Below are 27292 nucleotides of genomic sequence, written 5' to 3'. Positions count from 1 at the left end.
TATGGTAATAAAATTTCCTTGCTGAAAGTGCAGAATCATTTTGAGACATAAGGGAGGGGAGGGATCTTACACCTTCCCTAGAGAAGCTGTCCTGTGTGTTTTGCATGCTGGACATGTTTGCTGTGCTGCTTTCTGAACTGGGATGCTACAAAGCACAATGGGAGCATTTATAAAACTTTTTATTGACTAAGAATGGGACAGTAGCATATGGGAGCACCAACAATTGCTAACTGATCATGAAATAAAGAAATTCCAGTATTCCAGTGTTATAAAAAGAAGGGGGGAAAAAAAGTCATTCAGAACTTAGTCATATTGGTTCAGCTGTTGTAACCAAAGACTGATAAGATAATAGAGGTCTTTGTGGCTGTTTTCTACTGAAATGCTTTATCTTTATGATACACTTGGGGCCCTTTAGAGTGGAAGCTTTTTAAACTGCTGCTGGAGTTAGAACTCAAATTAGATGCTGTTGCAATGGCAAGGGGGCTCCCCAGTCAGGCAGCCCTCACAAAGTGACTTTTATCTCTGAAGCCCTTCCATTAGATTGTTACTTTCTTCTGTTTTTCCTGTTTATTTTTGTTGACTTTTGCTGCCCTATTTTGTGGCATTTAGAAGGTGACCCAATCAAAAAAGGGTAAATGCTAAATGCTGGACAGAGCCTGTGAAGTGGAAACATCACAGCCCATCTGATGTGTGCTGCAGACTGCAGTGTTAGACAGAATGGTTTAACCAGGTTATCTCTGGGAAGCTAACATCAAATACATTTTCTTTTATGTCTAGCATTGTGTTTTTGCTTTCTTTTCAAACAATGTCTATAAAATAATAAAATTCCCTGCAATATAACAGAGGGATTGAGTCACAAAGGGGTTTTTTTTAAAGGAAAAAAGAGCTAAAATTGCTTAACTTGATTCAAAATAATTTTTGATTGTTGGCTGAACTGTTTTGGCTGTTGATACTTAGGAGCTGCAGTTATGTGATTTAAAGCCCTACTTAGTTTCTGGCAAAGTCCACACTTCTTTCTTGCATTACTGCCTCCTGATTTCATAGAAGTTGCACTATGTGTTTGTTCTAGAAACCTAACAGGAGTAATCATTTGTGATTTATTAATTTGTATTTCCTGTAAGCGTATGGAGCAAAAGTTAGTTTAGATGCAGTGCATAAACAAGGCTGATATTTGTCATGTTTTACACTAATCACAGAATTCAAGAGAACCAATAATGCTTTGCAGCTGTGTAGAGATTCCATGCAAAGATCTCAAAGCACTTCAGAAACATTAACTAAAGAGGCATAAAAACTCTGACTGGTAGTGCTTTACTTTGTGTACATGCTGGGACACTAAGACACATTCAAGAACCCACAGCAATTTTGTGTCACAGCTAAGAACCCTACTTTAGCAAGATATGGATCATGCCTATGAAATTTTTGGTTTATTTATGACTCCATTATTTTGTCTTTTATTCCTTTGACAGAGTACGTGGTTTTATCTAGTTTTCTTTTCCTGAGTGTCAGAGAGGTTAGTTTAAATTACACTATGTAAGCCTAGAAGTCTATTTTTTCACTACGCCTGTTTCTTTTTTTTCCCTTACCAGCAGTTATTACACTGCTTCTACCTCAGGACAGCTTGCCACAAAGACAGTAAGAAATTTAACATTGAGAAGCCTCCAGTGTTGGCTGACATGGAGTTACATCTGTGTATGGACTGAACAGGTTGTAAAAGGAAACAGGAGTATTCAAAGGTGGTAAACCTGTAGTTGATATAGGAACTATAGTTATATTGTACAGCTATACTTACAGGACCCTAGGTGTGGTTTTTTGTTTGTTTGTTTGTTTGGGTTTTTTTTGTTTTTTTTTTTTTTAATACTTAAAGAAATCTGAGTAGATAAAATGTAGGATGAGGTTTATGATTTTTATTAAATGCAGTGTAAGATACATGATGCTCTTTCTATGAATTTATGTACCAGAAATCGTGTAGTATTCAAATTGGGTTTAAACGATAGAGTTTGCCACAAATAGAATTCTTTCTAAATGTAATTTTAGACCACAAGTTGAACTCTTCTCTCTTTTTCAGCAGATTTATAGCTGCTTTTTATTTTCTGTCTCCTGGTTAGATTGACCTATGACCAGAATTTCAAAAAGTCAAAAGTTCTCTTTGAGGGCTTAATTCTCTTCAATCTGAATATTTTATCTCAATTTGTGCTGAAATATAAAATAAGGAGTAAAGCAATAAGCATACAGGGAAAAAATAAGGTATTACTTCAACCAGATTATTATCACAAAGGTGGGGATATACCCAAAGTACTATCAGAAATAATATTTTTCCTGAACTTTTGATGGGACTGACACATTTTCATTTTAAAAAGAAGTCCTTAAACACTATCAGCTTCCCACCAACACTCAAAATTTTAAATACTGCTGGTAAAGGAGTCAATGGATCAAATTCAGTGTATCTGTAGTCACTGAAATAAAGGCCCCTAAGAAAAATGTGTCAATTTTAAAGGTCTTTCCTAACTGAAGACCATTTTGTGATAGAGCCAAAGGTTAATAAAATCAGTAGTGAATGTAGCAATTTTACAGATAAGCTATTCACAACAAGTGTAGTTACTTGAATAAAAAGCTAATTCAGTTCTAAAATGCCACATGCAGTAGCAGTGAATAGCTGCTTTTAGGTGCTTTCTGGAGGAGGATAAAATACAGAATCACAGCACTCTTCTTTTCCAGCATCCCTGGCTGCCTGTAAATTGCTGTGAATGGGACTGTGGGCTGACAGGCTCTATTAAGACAAACTGCCTTTCTCATCGGAGAGATAAAATAAATCAGGTGTTTAGTCAAATTAAAATACTTCAGATGGAGCAGGCCCTGGGGAGCACTGATCCACCTGACAAATCTGAGAGAAACTCAAGACAGATGTGTTTTGGGGATAAGGAAGACCCCATGGAAAAAAAATGCACTGCTGTCTTTAGAGTGAGAGAATGGGATTAGAACAGAGAGAGAGCTGTGGTATATAATATTTTATGGAAGCTGGCACATTTACTGTTCATTTTTTACTAAGCTTTTTGTTTTATCTGTTTTTATGGCAAATACATTTTACAGATAGCTGTATTTTTATTTTATTTATAGATATTTTCAGTCAGCAGCAGAAGTTTATTTACTGGTAATGAGCTTAGGAATCTCATTGCTCGCTGCAGTAAGTGGATGCAAAACAGATGATGATGGCACACAGCTACTGATGACCTCTCTTGTCCCAGCCAGATCAGCTCAATCTGGTCTGCATTCTAAGCAAGTGGGTTTTTATTGGTATTTAAACTGTAAAATAATGGTCGGGATTTTCCACTCTAAAATTAAATTATGGCTCCCCCCCACCCCGCACACACACTGTTCATACACCAACATTCTCATCCTGTGCTTGTTCTGGTCTGGAGCTGTGCTCGGGTAGGTGTCCTGCAGCTTCATGGAGGTCTCGTGATTTTCCAGGAGCACAGTGTACATTTTGTGGTCATCAGTTCTATTCTGCTGCTGGATTACATAACAGGGTACAAATTAAAGAGCAGAGTACTTTAAATGGGGTCGTTTATTTCAGATGTGCTTCTCGGGGAAGGGAGAAGGAAAGAAAAACAATTACTGTGGATTCCTGAAGAAGAACAGTTACTTCTGTCTGCTGTTGTAAAAAAATCAGGGAAAGAAACAGAAAAAAAAAAAAAAAAGACTATGAATTTGTGGCAGCTATATCAAATGGTTCTAAGAAATCCTAGCAAAACAACAAGATTTTGTAGCCTTAGTAGGCACTCTTTGTGGAGGTTTTCTACCCTTGTTATAAAGCAAGTACAAACTATACGGAATAATATGGAAATGGAGTGGGAGACTAATATCTGCTTTGGGTGTGTAAAATATTTTACGACTGTAAGCTCAGGGGCTCGCATTATGATGCCAAAGCTGCTTGGCAGATGTGAGAGTCTCAAGCTGTTGTTTCCCAGGTGGCAGTGGAGGACAATAAGCATCATTTGAGGCAGCAGGTTGCTTCCCATTGGCTTTCTAAAATAGGTGGGTGGAATGGTTGATCTCATCGCAACAGGCAAGGGAATTTTCCTTTGGCAGAAGTCTTTTACCTATTGAAATGAATTCAAAACCACCTAGATAACCTTTGAACCATCCTGAAAAATCTTCAAGACCAAATAACACACTTTAGGAGGCTTAAGGTAGGTCTATATTGAAGTTGCAGAGAATAGAACAGATGTCAGCATGGAGCTCAGGACATGCTAAAGGATCCTGGCAAGGCAGTACTTCCAGTGCAGGCACTTTCCTGGCCACACACCTGCCTAAGATTACTTCCAAAAATTATTTTGTTTTTGTTTTGGTCTTGTAACAGCTTTTTGCACAGGACTTTTCTACTGCTCAGGCACTCGTATCACAATAGGGTTTTGCAATGTCTTGGTACTACTGGGTAGTACAGTGTCCTTCAGCTTCAACTTCATGCATCCCTCATACCTCTTGTGACCAAAGAAATCACTAACAACCCTTTCTAAAATTTCCACTACAACAGAATTTACACATTTTTCTTCTTCTGGAGACCTGTGTCATGTGTATACTGGATGTACATTAGGCATTAGTGGGTAGGGAAACATCAGGTTCTTGGAAACTCTTTTAAAACTAAGATACTTAATGGTGAATAAGAAATTGAATATTTTTCAGTACTTTTCATTGCTAAATGCAATTAATAAATGTACAGAAAACGAGATACCCTTTGTTTCTCACGGTTTGTTTAGAGTGAATGACTTAAGCCATGCAGTTTCTTTTTTCCATATAAAGCAACTTCAGACAGAGGTTTTCTTGTATGCTGCTTTTGCAAACGAATTCTGTGTAGGAATCATGCTGGCCCCACAATAGAAATAATAGATAATCTTGAATTTTTCACCTTCTTGGCAGAAGCCTGTTTTGTCTTCATTCTCCTTATGAAACCTGTCAGCCTCTTCCTTCTCTTCTTCAGAAGGGATCAGTTTTATTCCTGGGAAGAAGCTGGAGTCATAACTTTGTGGCACTTTCTTCATTCCCTCCCAGGTCCTGTTGCTCAAACATTTTCTTCCTCTTCAAAAGAACTGTGACTTCTTTATCACAGTCTTCTACTGTGAACAGAGGAAAGGAAGTTTCTGAATATTCTCTTTTGTGCCACTTCTCATATCATTGTGGCAAACTACATATTTAGTTTTCTTCTTCTCTAATTTTTGGTTCTACTGTACAACATTAAATTGCTTTATTTATCCCACTTCCAACTCTAAACCTCTTTCAGATTCTCTTCCAATAATTTTGAACTCTTACCTTGCTGTGTTTATAGCATCTCTTATAGACCTGAGTCTGAGGTGCTCACAAAAGGAAATGTATTGTATGGCTCAAACATAGGAACTGAATATGTTCCTACATAAGAATTTTCAGATTGATTTGGAAAAGGACCCTGTACTCTCCACTTATGAGACCCATGCAATTTACCCATAAACAGACCATTAAGCATCATTAGTGCAAAGAATAAATGTACCGTAGTTTCATATTAATTAAGTGCTCTCTGTAGAGTAAACTTCGAAAGTTAAATGAAAATTCTTAAGCTGTTTTCTCAGGTTAGCCATTTCTCCTGGGGACAAGTAGAGCTCATTTTTAATATACATTCCACAACCAAAGCTCACATTTACCTAAATGACCTACCAGATATATGGGCATTTTAGAGAAATGATCAATAAATTCTTAAACTGCTTCTTCCACCAAACATCATCTTTTAGATTCTTTTTTAGCATTTGTACATACTTGGAGTAAAAAACCAAGAAAATATATAAACAGAGGTAAAATTATGTCTGATAAACTATGAGTGTATTTATCACAGTGGGCAGATTTAGATGGAGAAGATACAAAGATTCATATAGAATAAAAGCCTGTCAGACAAGAGGAAATATTCTGTATCTTTTCTGCTCCCATTTCTGTTGCATCCTCCCCTGCTTAAAGCAAATCTATGTGTTACACTCTTTGGAGATTTGTTAGTAGAAAATATATCCAAGCTGCAGTTTGGAAACAGCACATTGGTGATGCAGCCATTTCTTTGGGGTGTGTGTGTGTGTGTGTAAATATTGCTTTGTAACTCTTGTCTACTTCATATTTACAGTACATCTTTCCCCCACGTTTAGGTACACCAGAAAGCCTGGCAGAAAAAGAGCGACAGCTCTCCACTATGATCACCCAGCTGATCAGCTTACGGGAGCAGCTCCTGGCTGCCCATGATGAGCAGAAAAAGCTGGCAGCCTCACAAATTGAAAAGCAACGGCAGCAAATGGACCTTGCTCGCCAACAGCAAGAACAGGTGAGGCTCCAAGAAAGAAACCTGTGAAAATGGTTCACGCAGGATGCTTATCGCAAACACGGTTCTGCCTGCTGTTGTTTCCCTTCGTGTTTTTTGTTAAAAGAGCTAAATATCTGCAGAAGTTACACATTAGTCCTGAAAGAGGAAATATTATAGGACTCTGAAAAAGAAGGGAGGAGTGAATGATAGATTTCACAGTTCTTGTTCCTTTGCACTGAGATGTAATTTTGAGGGTTACGAACAAGCCAGACTTTAACCATTATTTAACTCTTTCTCTTTTTACAAGAAAATAATTTAACAAAAACCCTTACGCATACTCAAGCCTTCAAATACCTTGAACAAGTAAGGTTTTATATGTTTTTTCAGGCTGTGGACAGTTTGTTTTTTCTTGTTTTGTCTTTTTGTTTTGTTGGGTTGTTTTCCTTCATTATTTGTTTTTTTTAAAGGTGCAGTTGTCCAACAAGCTGTCCCCTTCGCATTGAACAAAAGTGCAACAATGATCCCATGCACTAGTCCCCTAGGCATTAGATCAGACAGATCCAAATTAATGTCTAGTTTTTAGGAATCTGACATTATTACTAGAATTATCTTTTCAGTTAAATATATTTTATAGGATATATACAGCAATGTATGCTCTGTTGATTTTAATGAGTTGTGACGTCTGGTATTTTATGTGCTTGGGTATTTGCCCACATGTAGGAATATGGACTCATCCCCTAATGGAAAATAACATAAAGGAACACTGTAAAAAATCAGAAGTTAGAATGTCATTTAGCCATCTAGAGATGACACAGTAATTAACTATTGACACTTGTGAATAAGCTAGCACAAATTAATCTTGACACATTTGCAGACGAGTGATATCTTACAGTGAACACTTTGTAATTATATTTCAAAATGAAAATTAAATGACACTTAAAACTAGGTTGTCATGCTCAATGAAGCGAGCATGTAGCTCAACCGATAGGCAAATAAAATTCAGAATTTGAGCCACATGGTGCTTGTGTACCCTACTTTACTGTGTCAAGCCTATACATCAAGACGATGCTATGGTAATTACATTGCAGGGCCTTGGGTACATTTTCTGTCACAGTACTGCTCCAGCTAAGAGGAACCTTTGAGATTAGATGCTCCATGATATATTTCTTGTTTTCATCAGAAAACACCTATTCTAATGGTACTACATTGTACAGGCAGGTACAAAAAGCTGTTCACAAGCAGTCAGAACCCTGGCAAATCTGTTCCTTTGCACATGTAAACAAAAGCCTCCTCCGTGTCTTGGCCGTGGTTTACTGTGTTAAGCTGCAGCCAGGTCATCAGCAGCTCCAAACAATACTGGATGTAGGATACTGTGTACCTGTGAAAAATGATACAGCACCGAGAGAGAATGCCCCACAATGTAGCTCCATGCTCTGTTTAATTTCACTGTGAAGCTGCATACTGTAATCATCTTTTACCTTTGCTGAGGCTCTAGCAGCAGGGGCAACGTGGACATAAATCTGACAGACCTTATCTTTAGTTACAAGCACTGCACCTCTGAGATGGAGTCACACAGTTGGTGTGTTGCTCATTAAAAGTGGTAACTCCAGTGCTCATAGAGGTTTTAAATATTCCATGCAGCACTGTCCCCATTAGGGTTGTTTCACCAAGCACAGCCACCACTGCTGGTCACTGTGCTGACAACAGATACCCGAGGCTCTAGGACCTGCCCTTGGGCCACCTGGGCACATGAACTGCCAGCTCTCCTTGAATTCCCTTTTTCACTCAGGAACAAGGGTCTGCTCATTCAGTCCTCACTCACTGCATTTTATTGACTTTCCTGGGAGGTTCATCCAGAGATCTTTGAACATCAGGCTCCTAAAAGGAGTTTGAGCTCTTTTGCAAGCATCAGTGTAGTGATCTGTGAGAGCTGCTTGACTCCATTTTCTTGTGGCCCTTTCCCTCATCCAGCCCCAGAATCATGCAGACCTTAATTTGCCTCCTTGAAGCCATGTACAAGACTTAAAATAAATCATGAATTTTGTGTTGCTTTCTCTTACCAAAGCGAATTTTAAGCGAAAAAACTTTGAGTTATTTCCATGTGACAGTGAGAGATTAGGGAAATGACAGCCTTGGTCTGTGTGTGTGCAATTTCAAGTTGTTAATATGTGACTGCAAATTCTTTATGAGTTAATCTGAATAGTTTTTACTAGAAGTATGTGATTGTTTATTTCCAAACCAACCTTGATACGTTCCTGTCATTTTTTAATCATAAAAACATTTTACTTAGCTTTCTCTGTTTATAACAATGTTAAGTGTGCTCAGAAGATGTTGGGGAGGGAGAGCAAGAGGGTGTTTGCCAAAAGAGTAACAGTGGATTTGAGTGACCAAAATACCTTTGTCACCACCTTCTTGCTGTTTTATGAGATTCCTCTGCTCTAGATAAATATTTATAGGAGGGGAAATTATACTTAAGGAATGAAGGTAGCAGAAGTGCTGAGGCTGGGATTTCCAGGAAACACAAATCTTTTCAGTCTGCTGCACACTCACCCTTCTAAAGCAGAAGTCCAGTTGTTCCCCCAGCTCCCTGCGGCTTCTCCCCTGTGGCTGCCTTCCACATCACCCATTGCAGGGGGCAGCTCTGTGATCTGAGGGCAGGATCCTATTTCCCTTCTGCTCTTGCATGCTGATTTTGTGGGAATCAGGGAGACAATATCTATCTGTAGCAAATTCTCACCAGTCTCTTAGTGTTCCCTACCCTGAACATTTGCCTTTCTCCATCTATGTTAGACAAGGGACAGAGTGAACCTTTATCCCCCAGTTCCCTTACTGAATCCACCAAATGAGGGTAAGAATATCTACATATTTCATAGGGTTGTGTGGAGATGAGCTGCTGAGCTCCAGGTACTGTTTTTACACAGAATTAAGCTCTGCTTCTCTAAGTAGCTCCAAGCATGATTTTTGAGATTTGCAAGAGATGTAATGTGCTGGTTATTGTGAAGGAAGTCAGAGAAGCTTAGCTCTAGGAGCTCGTGCTGAATAGTGAAACATCTATAAACACTAGCTAAGGCTCCAGTTCAGCAAAGCAGGAAAATGTATGTTTAACCTTGAGCACCTGCATAATCCCATCCCCATTCAGAAAAGCACTTAATTTTAAGCATGTGTTTCATTCCCATTGTAGCTAACAGTAATGCATCATAGTTAAAGATCACCATGGGCTTAAATGCTTTGTTGAATAGTGATGAGATTATTCACATGCACACAAATAAACCTGTTTCTGTGCTTTTCAGAGCTAAGGCCTCACTGCTTAAAATACATATTTCTTACTCGCTAAGTAGATTTTTATGTTGCATTTAAATTTATCTCTAAAAGATGCCCCATTTAAAAAAATTAATATGCTTAATAAAATATAATAAAGAATAACAAATATTATGTTTTTCGGTCAATAGTATTGAAATTTCAATATTACCGTTTTAATTTAATGGAAATTTTATTTCTAATAGATTGCAAGACAACAGCAGCAACTTCTGCAACAGCAGCACAAAATCAATCTACTGCAGCAGCAAATTCAGGTCAGTGTATTTTATTGCTCTCTTCTGATTATACTTAAGTTCCATTTATGGAGAGGCAAGAGTCTAAAATAAAGCAGCCACACACTTTACTAACAAGCCACAGTAAAGATGCTCTTTATGGGAGTTCCTCGTGAAGCAGAAGATTATTGTCAGACATCTTTTTTGGTGCAAAGAACTTTAATAGGCAAAGTTTTCTTCTGAAAGTTATGAACTACTTTTAAATCTCACGATCTTGTCATAATTCTGGAATCTGTAATCAGTTTGACTTGTATTGTGTGAAGTAAAAAAGTCTCGATTATTGTTGGAGGAATTCTGTGTTCTACAAAGACAAAATTGAGACATTGAAGCAGTACTAAATCCCTGGCACCAGTCTACTCACGTGCAAAGAACCACAGGTACGTGTGTTCCAGGTCCTTTGGAGTAATTATGCCCTTGTGGATCTGGAAGTATTCTGGAGATATTTAATTATCTGTACTTGCACTCAGAACATGGTTTAATTTTGTGCAAGTGTACGTGGGTAGGAAGTGACATGGATGGAGAGGCATTGTTGGCATATGACTGTATTACCTTTTCTGCTTCCCACTTTGAAAGCATTTCCATGAGCCTGTTCACTGATTGAAATATTTCAGTTTGGTCTGACAGATGATTGTGCTGCCAATCATTTCTTATAAGCTTGGGCTATCCATTTCTTTTCCTTAATTAGCTGATTGCTATGTTACTAGATGCCCAAACTGAAGTTTTTCTTTCCCTCATCCCAAAGGAATGCTTGTAAATGCTTTTGAAAATGTTGTAATGTAGTCTCAGTTACACTTTTAAGGAGTTTATTTAACAAATATAGATGTGTTAATACCTTGTATGAGAGACACAATTGAACTGTAAAGCACCATTATTGTTGTTGCCTATTAGGAGACTGTATGTTCATATTAGGTGTACATCAAGAATGAAAGGGATATTACGAATAGTGAAAGGAAAAAATACACTGTTTTCTCTAAGTGTTATTTGCAAGTCTGGCTTCAGAAAGCAATGAATAATATAAAAAATCTTGGCATTAAAGCTGAGACTGAAACCTAGCTGTGTCTACAAAATGGAAGAGTTATCCGGATGAGAAATTTCTAATTTTTAAAATTCCTTTAAAAATTAGGAAACAGAAAGAGGAATCATGGCTAGGGGTTTTTTTTGTTTGGTTTTTTTTGTTTTGTTTTGTTTTGTTTTGTTTTTTGTTTCTGTTTGGAGAACTGTAGGTATGTTTGGCTCGGAGTACCTGCTCTGTAGTAAAAAGTTCAAAGGTACCTTAAGTTTCACTTCAGTTAATACTTTCCAGTAGCTTTACCCTTCCACAATCTCCAGGGAAATGTGGTCTTAGAATTCATTCTACAATAGATTTTAAGTTCATTTTCTCATTCATTTCCATCTTTCCTCTTACATGGTGCTGAACCCTCCACAAATTTTCTTTCCTGTCCTTTCCTAAATGCATATGCAAAGTCTTTCAATGGTTATTCTGTTCATCTGAGCTGACTGTGTCTTGGTGACTCAGCCCTGTATTTGTCTCCAAATTCTTGCCAGTATATAGTATTCTTATGTCATAGTTCCTCTGTGGTTGGGCTTCTTTATTTATTTATGATTTTTACATTCACCTGAACACCCAATCAGTGTGTTGGAGGCAGTGAGGACTGTTTCTTCTCCCAGCTGGTCAGCCAGATTGGTAGTGGGCATCTCACGGCCCAAGGAACACTGTAGGCTCCAGTAAGAAGAACTAGGCACGCTGGGCAGGTACCAAGTCAAGCATCCAATGGTCTTACAGAGAGATTACTTACAGAAAGTTTCCTGGGAGATGGTGTTCTAGGCTAAACACCAGCTCACATGGTCCATTTGCTCGTGAACCAAGTGGTTCTGCTTTGTTCATTTGTTCTGACTTAATTTTGTGGCAGGTTTGGCAGCCAGAAGTTGCTTGAGAGAGAAGCTGCTAAGTTGCCTCTGCAGTTCGTAGTAGGTTTGCTGCTGTAGAATTGGTTATGGGTGTTACAGTTTGAGATGTGTAATTCCTTAAGGGCTAGAGCTGGGATGGAGGCAAAACAGGAGGCAGGTGACAGAAATAGAGCTGTGCTGGTTCTCCCAGATCCTTTCCCACCATCTTCCCAAGAAACCTCCATACCAGTACTGAGGTCACACTGGTGACTCTGGGTGGAATTCACCGTATCAAAAATAGGTAACTGCAGTACAGACTCTGTCTCAATCAATTATCCAGATTGTTCTTGTAGTGAGCAGTGAGAAGCAAAGTGAATAGTTTCAGGATACAATTTGTCTTGTCCTAAAGTAGATATTTAAAATATATCAGATAAATTGTTCCCTAAAATGTCAGTTTCTCTCCATTAACTAAGAAGGATATACATACCAATGCCTTTAGATATGAGATGAGGTGAAGTGTGCTCTTTACATCTTGAAGGGGGAAAAAAATTCTGTTTAATATTTACATTCCCAGTTTAGTTTTTGGGCCTGGTAGAATTTGCAGCTCTGTCCCCAGTAACTTGATTTTGTTTAGAAGGTTTGCTCAAAGACACTCTTGAGCAACAATTTTCAGGAAACAGTGATTACCCACAGAGAATGGTGTGGGCTCTTATCTGTACTTCGTATGCTTGGGAAAACAATAGTACCCTTCCCTGCCACTCCCCTTTTGAAGAGATTACAAAATGTGAGCAGCACAGGTGCCAGTTCCATCCGGGCAGGGGCCTGTTCATGGCACAGGTACTTGAGGCAAGTACAGTTTGTCCTCCAGGATGTGGGAGAGGGGCATTGCTGATGCAATGTTTTCATCATGAGACACACAGTGTGGCAACTGTCCTCTCCTGAGGTGCAGTGTTAATTCTTGAATAAGAGTTTCTGTAAATAAGTGCACCCAGTTTAACCATTTAAGCAATTAGAAATTGCTTTAGAAGGGGCTTATAATATGCCAGACACATACAAAATTTAAAATAATTTATATTAAATAAAATGTGTTTCCCCTGGACAACTACTGGGTTAATATACTGAGAATTTTCATTACTTAGTATTTATTATTTATACTGTGCTGTATATTATCTGTTTATGTAATCATTTCAACACCTTATTTAATTTGATTGGTGAAAGGGTTTTTAAAAATTTTTGTTTGTTGTTGTTTTTGTTTTGAGACCATTTACTGGAGCACCTCACTCCAGATGTGTTATACATTCAGAACTTTGTCAATAACCTATGAGCAAAGAACACTTTATCTAGGTTTAGTGTATGAAAACAAGGTAGGTATTTCAAGAGTACAGAGGTCATTAAATGTTCTCCATAATCATCTGTTTTCTATATGAAGCTAATCCTTCTATCAGGGTGTATGTGTTGGGGAAAGCAGTTTTGTTGGCTAAACGAGTGAGAATCTGGTTTTCTCCTCAGTCCTTGTCTCTGATTATCTGAAATTTGGCAAATCATTTCCTTTTCCTCAATTTAAATGTAATGTTTTGAGAATCTTAAACAAAAATTTTCAAATAAATTCAGTGTATTATTACTTTTCAGCTCTAATGTTCATAATGTTCACAAACACTCTTCTACAGAGGAGTCCACAGAGATGGGAGGAAATCTAGTATGTCAAATTAAGTTCTTCGTTCCGCAGAGCTGTGCAGAGAAATCATTGCTTTCAATGCAAATTAAAGTTGAGAAAATAATGTGGGGCAAATGAGAGCTTACGGATCAGTCTCCAGGTTGATGAAGATTTTTCAAAATATGTATTTATTTTTTTTTTAATAAAAAAATATTCATTTTCATTTAGAGGGAAAAAAATTGGACTAATTCAAGAACATCTCTTAGCCTGTGCTACAAAAGTGAAAATCTCTTGGAATAAGTGAAAAAGCTGGTTAAAGGAGGAATTTGGTAGTACATCATGAAGATTAGATTGGAAAAAGGGAAGACATGCATTTCTTAAATGTTTCCAAACCAGGAGACCTGAAATCCTTGTGAATTCTGTGCCTCATTCCAAGAATTCAGTCCTTTCAGAATGAGGCTTGGGGACTTCTGAGCCTGTCCGAGGAAAAGAGGTGGATCCCACTGATGCTTGGAGCCTGTTGCTGCAGGATTTCCCTCTGAGAATGTGTGTGTATTTAAGGGATGAAAGTTTTTAGGGCTTCCCTCCTCTTGTGGGTAGGTTTCATTAGAGCAAGCCCTAAACCATGGCTGAAATCTTTAAAAGGGACAGTGATGGTTGAACTTTTCTGCAGAAATCTGTGATGACAATAACTGTGAAAGATGACCCAAGCTGCTTTTGTCCATTTCCCTTCACCTTGTTCCTCTTTACTGTGCTTAATGCCATTGCAGAGCATTAAGTTTTCTGTTCGAATCAGTACAATTTCCATTGCATAAACGGGTTTCCTCTGCTCTCATAAGTATGCTCCTTTAATTCAGCCACTAGAAATTATTCCTAATAGTAATTTTTTCTAGCTTTAATCTATACATTCATGCTGTTCTACTTTCCTATAAATGTTCTTACATTTTCTGTTTTCCTCAAATAGAGTGAACGTGATTACTGTGATAGTAAACAGACAAAAGAATAGTAACATAAAATTACAACTATTTAAACTGTCTTTGAATAGGAATCATTTGAATCATAAGTAAAACTTAAGAGACTGAACCAATGAGTCTCTCTTCTTATCCATGATTAACTACTGACAATTGAGGTACCTGGTGAGCTGAATAAGGACTCTCTCTTTATGTGAAGTACATGTCTAAAGATCAGGAATAATTACATTCCACATTAGCCTTCATAGCCTCCCTGACCTGGTTAATTAATTTTTTGCTAGGATAATAATAGTAGGAATAGATTTAAAGATACGCTTCATCATTAAGTATGTAACTGACCTCCAATTTTAAGAGCTGAACCTTTCATTTATTGCCTTTTGGAGACAGGTTAAAGCTCCTTGCAGAGAGCTTGCTGAAAATGCACAAGCTGGAATCCAGTTATTGTCAGCTCAGTTATCCTCTCTGAGGTTGTCTCTCTTTGTAAACTCTATTTAGCGTGACAAGCAAAAGCAATGGCAGTGCTACTGTTCCAGCACTAGGGAATATTCTCTCTATATTCTCTCTCTCTCTTTTTTTTTTTTTCCTTTTTTTTTGTGTTATTGATCGTGAAACTGATCCCCTTCCAGCAAGCCCTGCACAGGACCAAATAAAGCCATTGAAAGCAATTTGATACTTCTATTGGCAGAGTACGCAGATCAGATACTCCCTTGAAAGAGAGAGAGAGTTATAAACAAAGCTTAGAAGTCTAGGAATAGCCCCCAGCTTCAGCAAACCCTTAAAATATTTTGTAATTGTATCTTCAATCATGAATTAGCCAGGAAAAACAGACCTTTTTTTGCCTTTATATTTCACTGCTGTATGCTGTTTTTAATTGCCCACAGGCACACTGTTGTGATCTTCTTTGGAAGTTTAAAACCAGGATAAAAATGCAAATCTAATTATTTCTTTTATCTAATCTAATTAACTTTTACAAGTAATGATAGATGCACTGCAGCCTCCATCAAACATTTTAATAATGATGTTTCTGGATTAAAGAATAGGTAAAAGTACTGTAATTTATAAGCAGTCACGATTGTGGCAGTAGAAAATGTAAAATATTGTGGTGGCTTAATAAACTATAGCTGCAGTTTATTAATTTACAGTAGAAAGGATGCATTTCCCCTAAACCCCAGTTTGCTTGTGAATTGATTCCCAGCCGTCACTGGTATATATTTTTACTGTTTTTTAAGCAGCTGGGTATTAAAAATAATATATATCCAACTCCCTTCTGCAATGCAGTTGTGTGCAGTTGGAGGAGAGAAATGCTGTGATGTGCCTGTAACTTGTAGCTGGCTGCTAAATCGCTGATTCCTCCGCGTGGGGCTCTGCCGTAGGTGTGGCACCACGGCTCCTGTCCAGCTCCCAACTTGCCTGGTGTAAACTGAAACTGATCCAATGGAGGAGAGACAAATATGCTAAACATCAAAGTCAAATGTTTCGTATTTTGTTTATTATTGCATACTGGCTTATTAATGAGTTCTAAAGTCCTTATGTGATAATTACTCAAGCAAAAGATCTATTATCATCCAGCTTTTCTCGGTAAAAGGCATCTTCATGGTTTGCTGGCTGGCTTGGAATTTTCTCTGTCAGCTGTGAGGAAAGAGAAGTGATGTAGGATCCTTGCCTTCTCTGAGCAGCACATGCAATAGTAAATATTCTGGTGATGCTCTCTATCCTTTATTCAACCTCTTCCATACTACAAATGCTTTGGTATAATCGTGTGGTGGTTAGAAAAGACACAGAGTGTGAAAGGTTCATACTTCTCTGTTACTTGTAAGCTTCTGATCTTACCCCTTGGTCCCCCATTTGCAAGGATCCTGCTAGTTGCTCTGCCCCTGAGGCCCTCAGTCCCTAGAAACAAGTTTTATCCTGGCAGAGCAGGATATAGTTCTGGATACGACTGTTAAAACGGTATGCAGTCACGTAGGGGGTGGGGAGGTTGTGTTTTAAAAGATTTTTCTGTAACCTTTGAAGAGTTAAATTAGCTGTCTTGCAGTTTTCTAATCCATTATATGACTTTTCTTTCCTTATTTCGCCTACCCAAGTCTAAACAAATTGTATTTAATGCAAAAATTAAGCCTTGTGTATCTCTTTCATATGACTTCTCTAATTATAGAGCAGTAAATGGTAGAATAGCATATGCTAGCAACATGAGCAGCAGTCTATGAAATGAGCTACAAGTTAATAAAATGATCTTGTGGTGGTGTTGGCCAAATGTTAGCACACATGTTTTGAAAAGCGGTATTTCAACAGACTTGAAGAATAGGACTCTGGCACACGGGTGCCGAACATGATCTGATGTGTGGAAATTAGTTAAACCAAAGTAAATGTCATTGTTTCTTGGGCTCATGTGGATGCAGAAAATGATAGTAGCTGTCCTCCTACTTTCCCTCTCCCACGTGTATTTTAAAATTGGAATTGAAGACATAGGCATCCCCAGCTCAAGTCCTGCTGCTTCATTTGCTTGGGACGTGCTGTGCTGCATCCTCACCAGTGGCTTAAGGGCTTGTTCTCAGCTGTGCTTCTGTCAAAGCCAGAGGCTAAAATCTCACTGATCTATTCAGCCCAGACACTTCTTCTACAGGCTTCACTTACAGAAGAGCCTATGATTTCAGCCCTTTTCATTTGGAGGCAGATTATAACCAGCACCTGAATAACAGCAGAGGATCAGGCAAATATTTGCTGCCCACCTGTGCTGCTGCCTGCTGGTCACTCTTGGCTGGTGCTCTGCCCATTCCAACCCATGTGGAGTGACTGCCAGGCACCCTGGTCTAGCTCCCAAGGAGTTTGGCAGAGGTAATGCCCCTCTGAAACTCTCTGGTGCCCTTCTGTCGGTCTGATGACATTCTCCTTTCAATATTGCAATATTTGGGACAGTGCAATAGTAATGCACTATTCTCTCCAGCACAGAAAACCAGTTTCGTTCCTAAGTGGCATTTGCACAAAGTAAAATGCATAACTGGGAGTGGAAATGGTGCCAACTGGCAGCCTATCCAACAGGACTGATCCTGTGAAGTCTTATTTGCTTGAGTAATACCCGCTCAGGCAGTGTTTGATGACTTGTGTACTAAGGGTTACTCACATAACTGGGCTTTGCAGAAGTGAGCCCCTCTTGCAAGGCAGGACTTAGGATATTAGTATTGTGGTTGGAATATCAAAGGTATAAATGCAGCAGGGATTTTAGGGAATGTAATTTGTTTCATTAGACAAACAGATGTGGCTGGAAAAAACAGGCAACCATTTGGGCACACCAGTTCTTTTTCATGTCTTACATCAGTGTTACATGGAAACATATCCCAGGACTGACAGGAACTGCTTGAGATATTGGCCTTTCATTTCTAATTAGTTACTTTTTCAGTGATGATTTTTATGATTGACAACCACGTGATGGCCAAGAGGGAAAACAAACAAGTTTTGCATTGTTTTTTCTTTTTTTTTTTTTTCCCTCCACCTCCACTATTTGATGCACTAATCAGGAGATACTGAAAAAGAAAAGAAGTTAATAAATGTTAGTATTGAAATGACTTGATTTATGGAGATATTCAGATATACAGGCAAGGCTGGAATGTGGTGATATCAGAGGTCAAAATTTCTGTCTGCAGAAGCAGGTATTTGGAGGAAAATGATGAAGTACAGCTCCACATTAAAAACGCCAAAAGCATATAGCAAATAAATTGTAAAGTACTTCTTGAAATCTCACAGTAAAAACTTAAATTTATTGGCTGAACTAAATCCTGGCCTGAGGAATCAAAGTGTTTTTTAGTTGTAATTGCTGGAATATTCCAGAATGTAAGCATATTACTGAATCAATTTGAGCATAAAAACTTATTTTTAATATACTTAATATCATGACAGCAAGGAAGAAGTAAGTGCATTGCTCTCTGGATGCATTCAGGAATTATGAATTCACATACAGAAAGTAGTAGTATGGGCAATCCAGCAAATGAGGAAACTAGATGCTGTTTAAGATTCGGTATATGCTTGATGGCATGTAAGTAAAAGTAAAGTGAATGAATATTTCTAATATTCACTGTTTTATGCAACCAGCTAATCCAGACACTCACAAAAATGTCAAAGCATAGTTCTCAAGGAAGATAAATGGTCTTGCCTGGGATTTACCTATCTAATCTTAAAGTTGTTAAAGTAAGGAAAAACTGGTTTATGACTGCAGTTTACATGCTATTTCCCTTTGTCTGTAACATTAGAAACCCCTCTCCCCAAATAATTAGATAATATAGTGCTTGTGTAGTATGCAAGGCTTGTGCTTCCTTGGAAGAACTAGTCTTTAATATAAATCTTGTATATATCATCTTCAGCAAGTTGGGCATTTGCACAGCTTGGGTAAATTATGTCTATATTGAGAATCTAGAAGTTACACAGTATGCATTCCATACTTGAGGGATGGGAAATAAAAATTGATATACTGCGCGGCACATGATATAACACAGTGAAATATCTTTTAAATTCCAGAGGGATGGACTGACATCACCATGGTTAATTCACATGCAATAACTCCCACAAAATGTTATGAACTTTAAATTGAAATTTGTAATCATTCAGTAAAAAGAAAATAAATGATGTAAACAGTATACAATGGTGCATTATGAAATGCTGAATTAATCTTATTCACCCACCCAAAATGACAGTGTAAGAAACCTTTAAAGTTATAACACCAAATAATAAAAGCAAAGAACTTCACAGTTGATGGTGAAGTGTTAAATCGATCTTGAGACACACCACTGTCACACAGTATGGAAGGCCAATTCTGAGTCAGGGAACTTTATTTCAAAGTAATGTATTCAGCATTTTTATTCTGTAAATGAGAGATTAACCAATTGAAGGAATATATGTTTAGCTTAAAATCTAGATCAGGTAGACAAATGAGTTGTGTGGCTACTTGCTACAGGTAACAAAGTGGTGCAATATATACCTAATAGCCTGAGCACAGACTGAGGTTCTGTACTTGACAAAGCAGTGTATATAATATATAGAGATAAACCATCCTCAGAAGAGGGGGTATGGCACTTGTTTTTGCTCTGACAAGGAGTGATTGGCATGACGAACACCACTACTACATTTCTAGCTTTGCCTTTTCCATCTCATTGAATTTTATTGGTGATATATTTTCAGGATACTCATCTCCTCTGCAACTGCATATCTGAGTGTCTCATAAGCTGAAGTGTATTATCCTCACAACACTCTTTTGAGGCAAAATAAAAAGCATATAGATATTTGGGGGCATCTAATTTTAGATATCTAATTTGGGTGACTGAATTAGGACTTTTGGCTCCATATATAAAGCAGTCCAGGTGCTGTGAATTACCTTCTGTTGATTAGACAACGAGGATCCTAATTTAAGCACCTTAGTTAAATTTCCGAAGTGACTCGATCCAGTTCTTATACGAAATTTGACAGACTTGAAATCTGTAGTTTCAGAATTCATGGGGTGGTTTTCTACCATCTTTATCAAATTATTTATCATGACTTTCTGTCAACTTACCATTTGCCTTAATTTACTCTGTTGGAGGTTTTAGCCAGAGTGAGTCCACTTTAGCCAGACAGGGAAATATTTGTTTGTTCCTCTCACCCACGGCCCAGCTGCAAATGAAAACCATTTTGGGGAGCTTGAGTTTCCCATGTGGCTGAGCTGCTGACCAGGAGTACAGCCATTGTCACACACAAACAGGCAAGTGGAGAGGCTACTCTCACTGTAGTCTGTAGTTTCCCAAATACACGCATTTTCCTTACAAATGTGGAGCAAATTCTGCATCTGTGAAACATCCTTTGACCAGTGGCTTTAGTGTGGAGAGAAAAGACGTTTTTATTCAAAGAATGCCTACACATCTTGGCGGTCCCTCACACAGTTTGTAGGGCATTCAAGACTCACTTGAAACAGACTTAAATAATGTTTTTTATTTAATCAAAATGGCTGTTTCTAAATGGGGATCTTACATGCCACATTTTAGGCCAGAATATATTTTTACAGCCAAGTTATAAACCTCTGAAAAAGGGGGCTTATAATGGAAAGGTTGACACAACGTTAATTTTAGTGTTGTAAATGCAATGGTATAATTTTGGAAAAAAGCCTTTATAGCTCTGCTAAGATATTAATTGCAGGAAATTACAGCATATCCTATTAAAGTATTATGTCAGTGGCATACATGGCATATAACACCTTTGCATATTCTCCCTTGTTTTCACGGCAACATTTTGCATTTTGATCTGTAAAGAGTAGGTGGATAAAGTGGCTCAGAGTTTCTGATCACTTTTGCTCAGGGGAAAAAACCACCCTGGGGTAACGTTTGCTTAAGGCCAAGTCTAGAAACTGGTCTTCTGTTAGCAGGTAAATCTGATAATGGGCATTGAGGAATAAAACAAATTCTACTCAAACAAAAGTCTTCACTTTGTTCTGTGGCTTGTGGATCAAGGTTTTAATTTGAACCCAATTCAAACCAGGTTTTCCCAGGTTCTTTCCAGAATCAAAACTATTTTTATGACACACCTAATAAGCTGATAATGGCTTATTTTCATTTACTTACACTGTCAGAATCATTCCTAACTCTTACTGTGGCTGCATAGTAGACACAGTCACTTTCCTTTTTGCTGTTTGTTCAGTCAATTAATCAGAAATGCACTTTATGTTTGTGTGGTGGAGGCAAAGGTGTAGATCCCTATTAAGCTGAACAATGTAAATATGTACATTGCATTGTACAGTTTTTATTAATAAGAAATAGGTTATTGATTGCATTTCTGTCACTTTTAGGATTGCAGGGGTATGGTATAATATTATCATGTTTCCTTTGCAAAGATTTGTTTTTATAAAGTTTTTATTTGTTAATATCTTGATTTTAATACACACTGAATTGTAGTCTTTGAAGACAGTCTAAGGATGGATGGTTTTTACATGTGATTGCTATTTTTAACAAAAACAAACTATTACTACATCAGTTTGTGACTGTCAGATCCTTCAGGACAAGTGGGCCACATCTTCATATCTGTGAAGCATCTCACGTTGAGGTCTTAATCCTGTCTGGTGCTTTTCATTGCTACTGTGGCACGAATTTGCAGTGAGGAACATCAATAACAATATGCACAGGGGTTTGTTTAATGTATAAATGGGATCTGGAGTCTTGATATTTTATGTCTTCTCCTTTGACAACAGTGGAACATGCACGATTCTTTACACAAAAAAATAAAAGTCCTGACTTGTATAGTTGATGAGTCTTTAACAAGACGGGAGAAGAGGCCTTCTCAAAGACCCCAGTGATATGCAAGTTCATTGAACCATTGATGTTTTCCATTAATTGCAGGGCTTTAGCATATAACCATCAACTATATCTGGTTTTACTTATCAAATCCAGAACTGCTTTTTCTCTGCCTGCTGAGCAGGGAAAACTCCATGCTGTACCAGTTTCTTTTTACTTGGGTCTCCAAGTATCATCAGGATTAAAGCTGTCAGAACAGTCAGCCCTCTTTATTTTGTGGTTTTCAATACAAAGCATAATATTGTTGGTTCAGAAATGGCAGGCTTTCAATGTGTTAGCTAAAAATTGCGGAGTGGACAAAATAAAAAAAAAGGCCCTGTTAAAGCAGGCATTGAAATATTGCTTTCACCATTTCAGGGAAAGAAGATACAACTCTGCACTTTAATTTGTTTTTATTCTACACCAGTAATTTTTTTCTATTGGCTTAATCCTACACTCAAGTATAAGGAAAAACTCACGCTCAACTTAGTGAGAGTTTTGCTTCATTGAATGCAGTGCAGGGTGCCATTTCCTTAGCTGGTGTTGTTCATATCCTTTCCATTTATGTCAGCCTAATCCTAGAAGTACAGAATTAGACTCTCTTTTTAAATACAAAAAGAGCTCACGTGGAAATGACAGCATTTCATTTAATTTTTTTTTTTTTTATTAACTGTAAAATATTCCTCTGCTCTGTATGAATTTATATTTGGGGGTAAGTGTGTTCATCCACCACAGAGAGCTCAGGGTTAGCTGATATATTGTGTATGAATATTTTTGTTTTGCATGTGTTTACTTCAGTTATCACTTTGTGCAATTAAGGTGTTTTGTTTTATGCAGGACAACATGGATGTGTTTGTGATAACACTTTGTAAAGAACAAAACTAAAATGACATCTTTATTGCTTTCCTTTTGGTTTGTTTTAATTAGGAAAAGAGTCTCTTCCTATGCAAGGCTACAAATCTGTAATTTTATTTACCACATTGTTTTGCTATCAGTTTAAATACGCAGGCATTTTAGACATAACTTTAGGAGGAACAGAATATACTAGTAATTTATACAATAGACACTGATGATTATTGACCATTAAAGAGTCGTAAAACATTTCCTGTGTGAAATAGATGTAGCATCAAATGTCTTTATTTCTGACAGTAAATGTTTCAGGTTTACTTCACAGACATTAATGTTATTGCGTAAAGGTAAAAACCTGGCTAAACTCTGGCAAGGAGAGGTCACTTCTTAATAAATGTGAGGAGTTGCAAGCAAAAGAAAAAAAAATACTTTGAAGAAAGTCCCGGGCTCATGTGTATATTAACCAGAGCAGATGAAATGATTTATTGGGTTTTACACACAATCTGTAAAGGGTAAGCATTGCTAACAGAATGAGTGGCAGCCTCAGGGAGCTGAGTAGCCCCCCGGGACCAGCCTTTGTTCCTCTGGACTTGACAGACATGTGTCCCTGTTAAATGAGGGCTTAATTTCTCTCATATGTGCACAATTTCCAAGCTCAACAAAGGCAGCCAGGACCGGGGTTATTTAAAAGAGCCAGCTCAGGAGGAAGCATTCCTGGAGAAAGGGGATGCTAAGGGGCTAATTACTCACCATAGTTCAGAAACTGTTTTTTTTCTTTTTTTTTCCTAAACAAAGTCTATTAACATGAAACTGCCACTCACATTTTACATAAACATACATTAAAAGTACAAAGGTGTTATTTCTCTTCGCAAAATTGTTCTTTTAAAGGTCCTGGTTACTAAAAAAGAAAAAGGTATACTCATTTCATTTTGAGTCTGCAATGAAAACCACCATCTCTTTAAGCTCTTGGAAAGATTTTTTTCAAAATGTCCATTGTCTTCCTCTTCTTTCTCAGTCTCTCCTTTGCTCATGTATAGTAAGTAGTAGGAACTGTCATCAATGCTTATTGCTTTATGCAACTATGATAATTAATATTGTCCAGATAAATGGTTCGGCATATGTAAACCATATTCATATTTACTTAATTACATGCCTAGTGTGGTATTCTTTTTATAAGCCTCTCACTGCATATTTAAATATGTCTGAATACATGTTTAAATATGTAAGAAGACCTTTATGGTGCCTTTTGTGTAGTCTAGTGGTGCTACCCCTTACAAATAGGTCTTTTACATCCTTTTTCCAATGTGGGGCTCAGGTGCCTCCTGTGTTACTGGCAGTTCGCATTCTCTGTGGAGAATAGGTCCATAGTTTGAAAGATTGATGTAATTTTCTTTTTTTTTTTTAATGAGGAAAACACAATTATTTTCTTTGGATAGCGTGAGAGAACTCTGTTGTTACCTTGAGAGAAAGATGAGCCATTCCACTGCAACAGTTTGAAAACCTTGTGGTCACCACTGGCAAAGAACTTTGTCAAGAAATACTAGGTGGTTTCAGGCTGATTTCCTACTCTGAAACAAACAGGAAACTCCCTTGTGAAATAGGCAGCCCTTTTGATTATTCTCAATCAGAACATACTGATCCTCTTAAAATCAGAACCCAAACAGGTGGAAAAAAGTGTTTTCCCATTGCTCTGTGAAGTCATTGGATGAGCAGGCTTCCACATGGCATAGGAGAAGGCTTTGGGATACGTGGCATCAAAGCTTGAAGTCCATGCTCAGGACCTGGTGCATGTACACTTGTGACAGCTGAGACAACTGCAGCAATTATAGAATGACCTTGGTAGAAGCAACTTGCTTTTTGGAGAAATTTTGTCATGGGATTTTTGTGTTATAACCTTATCTTAAATTTCCAGTTCAAATTCCCCCCTTCAGAACCAATATTTTATTTACAATATAATGATTACAATTATCAGAATTGTTCTTGAAATTAGTTGAGAAACTTACAGTTTCTCAGATCTACATAAAACAATTCTAATTCAAAAAGTATTAGAGAAATATTTTTTTCCTAATTTCAGTGTTTTGATTCATGTATATCCATTACATAATCCAGGCAACATAAGTAGGTATCCCCATGGAATTAACTGAGCAGTTTTTATTCTTTGAGCTTCTATTTTATGTATAGGAAGATGGTAAATGAACAATCTACAGGTTGCAGAGTGCTAAGAATCAAACTAGTTTCAAAATTTAAAATGCTTTAAATCTTTCCTGAGTAGACAGTCCTCTAGCAATAAGAAGAATTCAAGATTTTAGGGTATCATTTTAAATGAATGATACCTATTTCTTTTCTGAGAAGAATGGAACAGATGATGGATCACTGGAATGGCATATAGGACTCTTGGCTTATCTACTCTTTCCAGGCTTTGCTTTTTCATGCTGAAGAAGGGAAAAATAGCAGTAGGAAAGAACACAGAATTCCTTAGCACTTGTTGAGAAGGGTTTTTTAGAAGTTGTTATTAAGTAAATAATCTTCTCTTTCTTCTCACTAAATAAATAAATTCTGATGGGATAGAAGCCACAAACCTGACCCAGATCCTACTTACCTCTGCAAAATCAGGAATACCTCCACAGAACAGTACATCTGTACATCTGCCTTCATCCTGGTAACAGATTTACAACTGTCAGGGGGTAAAGTCACCCATTTATTGCCTTTCTCCCTAGAGATGACAAAGTACTTAACACTTGATGAGCTGCAGCATCCAGGACCATTAAGATATTAATGCTACAAAGGCCTATATTGCAGGGTGAAATCTTGCCTGGATTAAAATACTGCTTCAGAGGAAGTTAAGGAGCCACATATATGCAGGGACATTTGATAGTTAGAAGGCCTGGGGAAAATGGTTTAACCTGGATTCCCCATGTAGATTTTGACTAAGCCTTTCTCTAAAGATTTGTTTTCATTTTCTGGAGGAGGAGGGGTTTCTTACCGAGAGACTTTCCTTCCATCCAATTAAGAGAAAGCACCTCCTAACCAGAGAGGAAGGTCCCACACAGATTATCTTCTTGTCATGCTATGACAGGACCCAGATTTCACTGAGGCTTTTGTGAAGAGCTGTAGAGAGTACTAAAGCTCTGGCTCCACGGTATTAACTTAGCTTTTCATGCAATAGCAAGAAAGAAGATGAACTAATGCTTACTGCTACGAGCTAAGAATGAACTTTTATACCTTTGCTGCATTGTTATCTGGTTACCAGAATGAAATGTTAATCATATAAAAGTAGCATATCTCTCTACTGAAGAAAGAAGGAATAATCAACACTTCTGACATTCTTGCTGACACTTTGAGTCAGTGTTGAACTTCTCCCCATTTCTTAGATATTTGTCTATATTTACCAACAGCCACCTTTGTCTTGTGAGAAATTTATGACTATTTTCAGCTTACTTTCCTAAAATGCTCCTAATGAGTGCAAATTTCAGAGTCAATCTGCCTGTTTGTTTCCTGTGTTTATCACAGCATTTAGTTTTAAAGAAAAAATCTGTGCAGTCCCTGAAATCAAACCATTTTTGATTTTGATTTCCTGAGGAAACAACTTTCAAATAGCTGGGCACCATGTGTCTCTGTCAGAGTTCCAGCTGAAGAGTTTTGGACACAATAGGTAATTAGGTAACAACCTTTGAGATATAGAAAAAAAGTCTGAAAGGTATTGCATTCAGTTAAGTTTCTTGAAATTAGTGGCCCTTATAAAGCCTTTCGGCTTGCCCTGGAAGTAAAGACTTCAGACTAACCTGTCCCCATATTAGGACTGGAATAATTTAATTGGGAAAGAGATGTTAAAATGCCCTAAGTTCAGGCTAAATTTTGATCTGTGGTTATACTTTAATAGACAGCAGAGAAACAAAACTCTGTGTTTGCATCTCATGCAAAACCACGGGAAAAAAGCATTCACAAATCACATTTCCTACCAAACTACTTGCTCTAGATAGGCACATGCTTCCCATGGAAACAGAGCCTTGGGTACTGAGCAAAATAATGCTCTCTTTCCTTCTTTGCAGAAGGGCTGCACATGTCAGGGAAAAGAGAATGAAAAAAATTTCATTTGTGGTGATACATTTCATCTTTGCTTACATATTTTCTGCAAATTTACCAGTTAGAGTTTTGTTTGGGGTTTCAGTGATTTGCTTGGAATATGCTGCACAATTTGAAAAAAGATCTTACTGGGAGATTTTGCTCTAAAGAAGCAGTCAATCTGTCACCTGCTGTAGCTCTCAGGTTCTTCCCTTTGTTATGTTGGCATTGCTGAGGCATAGTTAAAATGTTTTCCATTTTATGCACATGAGGTTTTTCAGAACTAATGCTTTCTGAATGTTTGGTGGCAGTACTATGAATTTGCTGACAATCGTCCTATCTAAATTAGATTTATTGAACCAACTGAAATAATTGAGGTTTTGGTGCACTGGGAACTTAAATTGTATTTTTGGATATAAGTTTCACTTTGTTTATTCCTTTTAGCAATACTCCAGTACTCCTTTTAGTAATACTCTGGGATGAAGTTCTCTATATATCATACCAGGTGCAAGAGAAGTGCTTTAATTTCATGAGGGTATTGCTATAGTAAGAGGGTTTCAGACAGATCTGTAGCTTCCACATTTAATTCATAATATTGAATTTTCAGGAATTTGAAGCTAGAAACTATTTGTCTTAAAATATACTGAGTTTTTTGTGTATCTTAGGAAGGAGGTACAACTGCCTGG

At 37.6% G+C, this 27292-nt stretch overlaps 1 protein-coding gene across 10 annotated transcripts in view; it reads left to right on the top strand.

Moving 5' to 3' along the window:
- Nucleotides 1–27292, top strand: part of SOX6 (SRY-box transcription factor 6) — a 367386-nt gene that overhangs the window by 215136 nt on the left and 124958 nt on the right. For all 10 annotated transcript variants that reach the window (XM_063398073.1, XM_063398072.1, XM_063398071.1 and 7 more), the window contains 2 exons: nucleotides 6159–6331; nucleotides 9814–9882. In XM_063398073.1, coding sequence (XP_063254143.1) covers nucleotides 6159–6331; nucleotides 9814–9882 — 242 coding nt within the window. The remainder of the gene's footprint in view (nucleotides 1–6158; nucleotides 6332–9813; nucleotides 9883–27292) is intronic.

Source organism: Prinia subflava, chromosome 5 (genome assembly GCF_021018805.1).
Source record: "Prinia subflava isolate CZ2003 ecotype Zambia chromosome 5, Cam_Psub_1.2, whole genome shotgun sequence".
Classification (NCBI taxonomy): Eukaryota; Metazoa; Chordata; class Aves; order Passeriformes; family Cisticolidae; genus Prinia; species Prinia subflava.
The sequence above is the reverse complement of the archived record's forward strand: the minus strand, read 5'-3'. Positions and strand labels throughout refer to the sequence as shown.